The 10,929-nt window shown below is 32.1% G+C and overlaps 1 protein-coding gene across 5 annotated transcripts in view; it reads left to right on the top strand.

The window, feature by feature from the left end:
* LOC106680724 (calponin homology domain-containing protein DDB_G0272472) overlaps positions 1–10,929 on the top strand; it is a 312,966-nt gene that overhangs the window by 263,808 nt on the left and 38,229 nt on the right. Inside the window, exon 1 of one of the 5 annotated variants that reach the window (XM_024364402.2) lies at positions 603–816. The exons of the other annotated variants lie outside the window; for them this stretch is intronic. Within the exon in view, the coding sequence (XP_024220170.1) occupies positions 752–816 (65 nt within the window). The 5' untranslated portion in view covers positions 603–751. Of the gene's footprint in view, positions 1–602; positions 817–10,929 lie in introns of those variants that run through there. 5 annotated transcript variants of the gene reach the window in all.

Below are 10,929 nucleotides of genomic sequence, written 5' to 3'. Positions count from 1 at the left end.
TTTCTATACTTACTGTGGTTGTTATCTTGTTTTGTTTTTAGCCCTGAAGAAGGCTAGAAACTCTAGCCGAAACGTTGGCACATTAAAATAAGTTAATCGTACTTATTTGTGTTTTTCATTGACCGCACCCCCAACCATCTTCTCCTCATTTATCATCCATGGTCAACTATCTCTCATAATTATAATTATTTAAAAATGTATTTAAATTAATATTTTTTAGTTTGATCAAAAAACTTAACTAATGCCGTTTTTTTAAATTATTCAAATTAATTAAAAAAGATTTAATTTAAATGTCAACTTTTTTTTTTTCAACTTTTCTATATATATTTTTTTTAATAATTTATTTATTGTTATTTACAACTGTATACATATGTACACATCAAGTAAATTTTTTATATTTAAAATATTTTTTTAATTTGTTTTCTGTAAATAATTACTCTTATTTAATAAATATTTAATTTAGCTCCTCAGGTGTAGCCCCCGCCCTTAAGGGGACGGGGGTCGGAGCCCCTAGACTGTCCTTGAGTCGGCGCAGGCGCAGTAGTCTCATCGATATCCCCCCTCTCGCTCCTTCGCTATCCCTTGCCATGGTCAGTCCCTCAATGATAGTGATCCGTTCGATTTCGTCTCGCACGCCAATGGGTTTGTTGATAGTGTCTTGTGAACAAGCGAAAGTGAAATCCTGTCTATATTATCGTACTGTATCGCTTGTGACAGTTTGACTGCATGGTGTGACCACTATAGTGAATTTATGAGCGACAGTGATATCTATGAGACCGCTTACGAATCGTCTCCTGAGGCTAAATTCGAATTTAAGTGAGTTATTGGGCATTTTGTATTAGATCCACCATTAAATTACAAATTTTAGTAAACCCACTTGTTGCGTTCAATGCTAGATGTGCATTTATCGCCTTCTATTTCCAAACCCCTCTTGGTTGTTATGATTGTCAATTTATTGTGCTTTCGAGGAAAAGTTTCTTAATGAATTGAGATTTTTCTAATTATCGAATTGTTGCTTTTTTTGTTTATCATTTTAAAACCGCTCTCACAGTTCGTAATTCAGTTATCAGTATTAAGAATATGCTATTCATATTCTTGAAATCTTTTACGAATTATTTTTATTCTTAGTGATTTTTGAAGAAGTATTTATAATTAAGAAATTTATAATACTCAATAACTGTAAGTTTTGACAGTTTTAATTCATAGAATGATTTATTGTTTGAGTTTGTGAAAGATATGTCAAGTGGTATTGAAATGCCGGTTGCCATGATTACCTTCTCACGCAGCCCAAGCATTTTTATTTGATTTTTTGTATGCAGGAGGAGGATCATTCCATAACAAATCGGATAAAATGGTCCAATTCGTTAATAAAGAATCCATAACAAGGCAAATGGATATAGCCTTATTATGGTTTCTCCAGTTTAAAATGTCCACGAGTTGTTTACAAGCATAATGGATTCGACCACTAGAAAGCAGTGAAACCATTTGTGAAATTAGCGAAATCTTATCAGTGGCTGATAAGCCTAAACCACACCTAGACTACAGCGATAACACGTTGATTCTATATTTGCCTAACCTCGATAGCAAGTTTTTCCTCTCAGGTCTCCTTACGTTGTAGGATACGTCATGACGTACTCCACGTCACATAGAACCGAATAATCTGTCGTTCAAGGTCCTTTATTTATTGCCTATGATGAACCTTAGACCGCCCGGACTTTCATCATTCGGTCAAAGACTGACAGAGGTTCCGAACTGAATGGAACGCTAGACATTCTCTAGTTATCAGTTCTGTTATTCTTCCACGTGGTTACCCTGGAATGGTTATCGTGTGGCTTACGTAATCCACTGCAGCGAATGTTCTTATCTCTGCAGTTTTGTTCGTTATATTTGTTTTGAACCTCTGTTCTCAATTTTGTTCAGCGTGTGTCTGGTTTTAATTATTTCTAATTGCCTATCTGATGTATGATCTTTTAAAAAAATCATATTAATAGTATCTAGATTACTAGCTTACAAAAAAAGCCCCAACGGTAAGGGTAAATTTAGATTAAAACATACTTATACACAACTCAGGTTCTTATAAACTCGTCTTCCACTGTCAGGGATCCGCTTAAGGGTTCGCTAATGCCTGTTTTGCGAGCAAAGCGGGTGGAAGTCAACTGTTTTTCTTTAAACGTATGAATAACCACTTGTACAAGCCGGCATTTGAGATCCTAAAAATAGATTATGTCCAGAATCATTTAACACCGTTTTGTATAAGGCCGACTGTTACCGATAAAAAAAAAAAAGAAAAACACTGGTTGGTACATTTTTTGTAAAAGAAGTATTATTATTTGTAAGTAATTATATATTTATATATATATTCAACTTTTTAACTCAGTTAATCAGGTAAGTTTGTTAAAAATAAGCTTCAAGGCCGGAACATCATAATTTACTTATACGTTACGGTAAGATTGTTTTGGGCCAACCTCCATTGAAATGGATTCATTGAAGGATTCCCCAAACCCTATGGAGCGAGCAGAAGTAGACAGCTTTGTTAAAGCTTCGAAAATAAAAGTATTAGTGGATTTTGGATTTCCCGCCATTAGAGCTTGTTTTGTAAATTATTGCCGACTACAGCAAAGGAAAAATCAAAAATTATATTTTGTGTGGTTAACAATACATTAATCTAGCCCGAACCAGATATCACTCCTTCCATTATAAACTCTAACCGCTCAAACCCCGTAGTTTCTAATCTTGCATTCTCTTCCATTCTTGAATTATCCAAAATTATCATTGTAGATTGTGGAATCGAAGTGCTAACTTCGAATACCGGTCTTGAGATGTTGGAATGGCACACCCTCAGATTCACCACTAATTTTGTTGAATTGTTATACCTTCAACAAAATTTTTGTAGTCCATCGATATTATCCCGGGATTTCTTTGTTATAGAAATTCTCTTTTTATTATATTATTTTTAAGCAGATCCATAAAGATCAACATCTGAGTTATTGAGTTATCTTCTAGCCTTTAGCTGTGCTAATATCCATTTTCAAACGCCACCAAAGCTGCTTCAGAGAATGTTACACACCTCTTTTGAAGGAAATAAAGTAGCATAATTTATATGCTGTTATAATGGTATCCATAAGTTAATTATATCCATTATACTTTGTCGGAAAGTTTTCTATAATTGTTGATTATTTCGAGCCCAGTTTTGGGAATCTGTATAATCCTAAACATACCATTTAATGTATCAATGACACCAACTTTACTAGCATTTGCATTGCTTATCTACTAATTGTATGGTGAAATCCGCATGATCTGATATAACCATAAAATTAGTTTACTATGTGAGGGGTAAAGACAAAAATTACCTTTAAACTAATATTGGTGCAAAAAATATGACTCCTAAGTGCAATCAACCCTCCTTAAATTACTTGCATTAGTTAGGCGGTTTAAACGTTGTCCTGAACACATTGTCTCTGAATTAAAATCCGTAAATACTTGTGTATGGAAATATAAAATTTATGACCGATGGCGAGAGAAAAAACAATCCATTAATTAACTTCTTTTTTTGGAAGTTATTGGAGTGGATTTTGAATTCCAATTCTTTCAGGCTACGTGGAGCAGAAATTTAGTATATACAATCTTATTTTCTTTACATATTTTAATTCTCTGCAGGAATGCAGATTTTCAATCCAAATCCATTAATACAAATAACTCAAAAAAAAAAAAAATTAAAGTAGTTTCTCTCATAACTCATATGGGATGTTTACGGTTATGTAATTCTGTCACTACAGTGGGCTCTCGAAGAGTGGTTTTGATAGGCGGAAAATTTGTATTACCGAACGATTAAATAAAAGGTCACTTTATAAACAACAAATCAATTCATCAACAGCACAATATCTGACTGAAGATTAATTCAATGAAAAGATTAATTATATCCGCCGATTAAGAAAATAAGTGCGATTCCAAATTTAAATGCAAATCTTAAATTTTATATTTAATACTTGGAGTTGATATTTTTAACTAGATTATTTAAGCCTCAGCACATGTTGGTAATATGGTTTTATTGAACGTATGTGTATATGAACATTATGTATGCACTATAATTAAATCAATTAAATTTAAAGCGGTGGTTCGCATTATGAATGGTCCGGTTTAACGGGAGTCCCCGTACTATTTTCAAAATGTTTTTTAACGACCAATTTTTATAATACTTAACTAATGAATTATCTATTCTTGTTTGTAAACATAACAATGCGGTCAAAATTATTACTCTAAATAAAACCTTAATTAGATTCTGTAATCGGGATTTGGAGGATTGTGAGAAACTTTAACTGGAATTTTCCGTAATTATTTTCAAAATGTGTATGTAATTTTGTTAAGATGATACATTTAATAAAAGTTGTTTTGTGGTAGATGTCCCTGAGGCCGAAGCGTCGGACATATAAGAAAAATAAAATGTGTTGAGACAAAAATGGTTAAAAATTGAATTATTTATTTAAACAAACCAGTCTCAAGAAGGTGTAAAGATTATAAATGTGCATGTAATGTTACTTCACATGTTCTCTTCCTTTACAATGCAAAATTACATCATCATTGTTTACGTTAGTGAGTTTGATTGTTGACAATTTTTAATTAATGTACGTTACATTTTACCTCATAGAAAACTTGATTACATCAGTAAACTCGACACCTAAAAAAATTCAATAACTTAAGTGGAACTTTCGATGTTTAAGATTTATCGAGTATTGACTAATTTATTTAAGGTTAGATAGATTATTATTGTAACTTTTTTTAAAATTAATTTTTAATCTGTAATGTAATATATATTTTACATCATGTTAAATTGTGTGTTGACATAGACGATATCTCCTAGGTAAACATTTAGCCGGAAGGTGATGGAAGAATTTGTCCGTGCTAAATAGGGTTCGTTCAACCCATTGTCCTCGTTTCCCTCTAGCTGTTTTCTTCCAGGAAAAGCTGAAAATATTTTCCGTAGAATTTTTTTTCAAACCTACCTCATTTTATGTAATAATTTTATGATAATATAATAACTGCAAGAGATAAATGTGTGAATAACCACTTCTGAAAACCGGTATTTGAGGGCCTAAAAATAGAATTCGGCCAGGACTATTTATCACCGCTGTGTGTGAGGTCGGTTATTAAAAATAAAAATTGGTATGTAGATTATTTTTCTGATAAAAGTGTTGTGATCTATCAATATTTATGTATTGAACATTAGATCTTTTAATTAGTAATCAAAAAGTTATGTAATAATCTACTTACCGAATTTATGTAAAATGGTACAAGTTATAAGTCTAATTTCCATTGAAAAGGATCTCCTGATTTGTTTATCCCTTTTGAGAGGGCAAAGCGAGTGGAAGTCGACAGCTGTGATCTAATTAAGAATAGTAATAATAGTATTAATAGAAAAACAGAATTTTCGAATTTCGAGCTGCTTGAGCTTGTTTTACCGGTACCAATAATTAAATCTGCAATTAATTAATATAGTATATTCTTAATTTAAATTTGAGGTTCTGTTGTATACAAGGTCAAAATTAAATTTTATATAAATTTTCATTTCACCCATCTGATACACTAAAAAAATATATATATAAAAAATAATAAAAAACGGACTTAGTTTGGGAACGTTTTATTATTTAACTGTAAAATTCAAGAGTATATAAAGTGAAATAAATTGAAACCTCTGCCAGTTAATTGGAAAATTCCAGCTCAAGTTTTCAATTAATGACTTTTTACTAATTCAGGCATTACCAACAGTTAAACGTTACAGTTAATTCATGTTTAATAAAAGCCTTTTGAAATCATTTATGGCTTCTGGGAACAACTTAATGTTTCGGCCTTGATATTTCGTGAATTGATCAAATGTGACTAATTATACATTCATTACTTGGTTTAATTATTTACGAAAATTTTAGGAACTTTTGTTGTAATTATCTCAAAAATAAATTTATACATTTTCAGAGAAGTTAAGTATTTGGAAATATTCCATTATTAGCCAGCCTACATTTTACTTGTCTCACTTCTCAAATAACTTGACCAATATTGTAGAGAATGAAATATGCAAGAACAAATTTACAAATATGGCGCTTCTTATAATGCGTGTCTGTTTACGAAAATCGTGATTGAGTCAGTTCACTATTCAGTCATTCAATACACAACTTCTGGAGTATATTACACAGATAAAAATGTATAGCATTGTAATGTAGTACGAATGACATACTGATTAAATTTTCGATCAAAAGGTATTAATCTATGAATCACTGATACTTTCAGCATATAACTCTAAGTAAAAACAATTTTAAAATATATTATTTAGTTCCAAATAAGCACGCAATTACTTGACAATTGCAGAAGAATCATTTTTGTAAAAAAACTCACAAACGGCCAACTCGTGTGCTAACGCGGACATGAGCCAGTCCCTTAACCAAGGTAGAAATATAAGATGCTAAATACTCTCCGTTACGCACCAATTAATTTAATTAATTAACCTATTCTCCATCGATGTGAAATTGGTTTGAGATTATAATTTTTTTAAGATTTTTAGTGTTGTAGTCTATGCCAACGTTTATGATAGTTTTGAATGCTGGCATAATTCTAATGTAGGTAATAGATATAGGAAAGCAGTTTGTTTAGTCGCGAGTTGAGACAGCCCGGGAACATCTAACATAAACGCAAACATGAATATCGGTTACTACTTGTACCAAAAGACAAACGTTCTCTCAAAAACTTAGGGTTACCATAAATTAGTAAAAGACAATGCAGGATGAGCTAAATAGTCGAAGTAGAGGAGGGTAGAGTAGATGATGGAGATGATCTGGACCAAACATTTAAATGGAAGATGGGTGTACCCTGATCTGTTTATTATAACTCCAAGTATAGTGATAAGTATAAACACGGAATAGTATTAGGCGTATAATGAAAATGGAAATAATAACATATATAGAGTAGATAAAAGATCAATATGATAAATAAAGACGAGGGGAAATATGGAACACAAGAATAAAATAAATGTCAACAAAATAAAATAGGAAAGGGGAATCCGAAACGTAGGTTGATAATCAATAGTTTATTTCCTATTTAAGTTATTTTTACCGCACTCGGGCATATCGTTTCGTGTCCCAAAACATATTTAATTTTTTTTTTTTTTCGGCCAAGACTCTCTCCTCATTGGAGTCCTATACTGCCCAATCTCGGTTGGGGTCAAAGTTTTTCATTTTGTGGGACCGCCACTCATTGAAAAAAGTCAACGCCCTTGGCCGGATTCGAACCGGCACCGCCAATCGACATCAAATTGCTAAGACTGTGTCTTAACTACTGAGCTATGGGCAGCCCATTTTTATTCATTTGAATGCACTGAAAAAACTTATCTTTCGCTTAATACTCCAAATAGTTTAACAGGCTCCATGTTTAGATTGTTTAAAATTTTTTTATTCATCTCATTTAACACACACCTAGTAACCATTTTAATAAATGAAGTTAAAAAATAAAACTAATAAAAAATATCGACATGGTCAGAAATTGTATAAAATATAAGCTATTGGTTTTAGAATTAAAGAAGTTCCATCTTCAGTACTTGGAGGGGAGAGTTCCACACTATCTGAGCATATGAAATTTCTGTACCGTTGATAGGACTTGGTAGATTGAAGATGTATGGCTATCAAGATGGTAGATATGGACAAATTATCCTTACACCACTATTCATTTGTGAATATAGCGGGAATTTACTGCCCTTGACAACGAGTCTCGGATGTGGGGTATTGGAACCCTGACTATCAGATTCGACCTGATGATAACCTTACAAATCCACACCCTTGTTTAAGTCAGTTTTAAATTACCTCCAGTACATTCTTGAGTTAATAAAATAAATATAATTGGTGTAGATGCAGGTGATCCCTATCTGTGCTGGGTTATTTTTTAACGTTAGCATTAAATTAATAACTGAAGCACTCAGAACTTCTTAAATTTAAAATTAATGTAAATTATTATTATCTAAGTCATCATCTCAATATATGGTTCAAATAGAAAAGGCTTGTTTGTACCTATTTTCAGTAAAATTAAATTTTCTTTTCTTGATAGAACAATGAAAATTCATAACCTTTTCAGGGAATTCGTTAAAAGAAGATTTCTCATTCCCAGAAAAGGCGAAGTTCACATAATAGGGCATTGTTTAGTCTAAATTCTTCTTTTGATAGATGCTTCATCGGTCTAAATATTCTATTTAATTTATTCGAGTATCCCAAAGTTGAATAATCCAGATGTAGGAATGAGTTCGGAGGAGGATATACACTTTTCGATGTTTGAACTGCGCACTTGTATAGCGATTTTTTTTTATTTATTTTTTTTTGTTAATTTGTAGTTTATTAGGTATCGGTATTGTATTTCTGTCAGCTCTTGACTGGTTGAGTTGAGATCTCAATGTCATTTAGTGGGTGTGGTGCCGATTTTTACGAACTTTTAATCATCGTTAAAAGAGATCTCTCGTAACTCGAATATACGGTCTGGTTAGTGTATGATGCAGCTAGTCCACTGCGTATTCAGATCGGATTGAACTATTTAAAAAGGAGAGGTTTCGGACGTTGAAACGCCGATTTCAACGACTTGCGGAGTCCTGTTGAAGTATCACGTTTTTTGAAAAATCGGTCCTTTCTCATTTACTTACGAGCTCAGTGAAAATTCACTGCAGAAGTTCTCTATATTTGTATGTGGAAGAGAGCTAAAAGATGTAATTCTTACTGCGTCTGCTGGACATAAAAACATAGAAAAGTTTCAGTTGTTCCATTGTGAAAACATAAAAATTATTTTATTTTTGAGTTGACTGCAGTCTTCTTCCAAACCGACGATATAATGAAAACGGAAATAAATATGTTAAAATTATATAAAAGTGAACATTTTTTTAATTGAAAATTCACCGAAGCTTTTTGTTTCTATTTTCTTTAATTACCTTGTCCAATTTTACAAATTTTCACATATTTTACACCATATTTAGCCATATCTTAGTTTTGTTTCATTTCATGTTATCTTATGCTCTAACTTTGTTGCAATATTTTAGTTGTTTGTATCTTTTTTAGCCTTGCCAAGTGGAGCAAAACGTTCAGCTCATAATAAACAGTTTATTTAATATTTCAGTTATTATGACCTCAGCCGGACCATTTCCTTTTATCATTCCTGTCAATCTACTATCTTCCTAAAAAAAAAAAAGTAAATTTCGTTTGTTTTTTTTTTTCAAATTTTTATGAAAAAAAAATATTATACTTGGCCTGTTAAAAAAAAAAAATCGACAATAACTTACAAGTATGATATAGATACTATTTGGACCGATTGACATTGCGTGTAATATGTTTTGATTTATATGAAAAATTTTTTTCTATATTTTTTAATAACACTCAGGCTTTTATTCCATACAAATAACATTAACTTGTAATACGCGTTGTAAGTTACCAGCCTTCAGAAATTTTGGATTAGTTTTTTTTTTTTTTTTTTTTATTGATATTACAATCTGCCACACAGTTGTGGGCGATAGGTAATAGTGATGAATAATCACATTCATACTAAAATAAAATAAATTAATGATGAATCTCTCTTAAAAGATATAGAAAAACAATATGAACAAACTATGTAGGAAAAAAGTAAATAAAATAATATGATCTCTAGTCACATTTGCACTCTTATGTACAATATTTACACAATCGACCTGAGGATCCCTGAGCCCACTCTATCCCCCATGTGTGAGGGGTAGAGCAGATATAAAATCCCAGCGCATCCCTCTCGCCGTATCACTGGTACTATGCCAATGGAGGCTGAGCAAGTGCGCTAAAGCCGCAAACACTCAACTTCTGACCATTTCCAGAACTCCAATTGTCCGTTTTTATTTACAACAAGTCTCTTGGCCACTGCCGTTTCAACCTTCTAGGTCCCACTGCAGGGATGGGTGGAACTAGATAAGTTTTGAACCAAAGGATTAGAATGGTTGGAAAGGTTTATTTGGAATTTTGAGAATTTGGTTATGAGGTCAAGGAAAAAAAGGGATATGTAGTGTTCTGTTGGAAACGTAATAGGGTGCATTAACTATGGTTCTAAGGATTTTGGATTGAAAGTATTGAATACGTTTGATGTTCCCCAACGTTCAAATCCGTAGGTCCAGATAGGTCGGAGTATAGTCTTATAAATTAGTAGTTTGTTTTCTCGTGAGAGATAAGAGGTCCGGCTGAGCAGTCGGATGGATTAGTTAATTTTATTTAAGTTTAGTCATGGGGATCGTTAGTGGGACGATAACATAGCTTGTATCCGAAGAAATCTTCGACTCTAGCTAACCAATCTTTAAATTATTCCCAGGCGTTGAATAAATAAGCGCTTCCGATGTCATACATATACATCACGTTATATTGAGAATGGACTCGTAACATTCGGTATGGTTATTCAATTACTTCAGGCACAGGGTCGCCTATTGGAGGTATTAAATAGTCCCAATTAGTACACAAAAGGTATTGCCAATTACGAGTTTCATAACATTTTCCTATGCCTGTGTAAATTGTGAAATTACTGGCTTTGATGCGTTAATAAATAGCTTTAAAATTAAAGAATAAACCAGATACGATTAATATGGAGTTTTAAAATAGAAATAAAGAGCTACGGTGAATTTTTAATTTAAAAAATGTTCACTTTTATATAAGTATAACATATTTATTTCCATTTTCATTATATCGTCGGTTTGGAAGAAGACTGTCACAACTAAAATAAAATCATTTTTATGTTTTCACAATGAAACAACTGAATCTTTAGTAATAAAGTTGATAAAGACTGCATCTCCCTTACATATCGAAACATTTTGAATATAATAAAATCCACATAATACTTTGTTTTTTTTTCACTTTTTTCTGCATTTCAGAAGCCCATTTTCTTGTCATATCCTTTATTCTTATTTTT

Source organism: Halyomorpha halys, unplaced genomic scaffold (genome assembly GCF_000696795.3).
Source record: "Halyomorpha halys isolate HHAL.00 unplaced genomic scaffold, Hhal_1.1 Scaffold284.1, whole genome shotgun sequence".
Taxonomy (NCBI): Eukaryota; Metazoa; Arthropoda; class Insecta; order Hemiptera; family Pentatomidae; genus Halyomorpha; species Halyomorpha halys.
The sequence above is the reverse complement of the archived record's forward strand: the minus strand, read 5'-3'. Positions and strand labels throughout refer to the sequence as shown.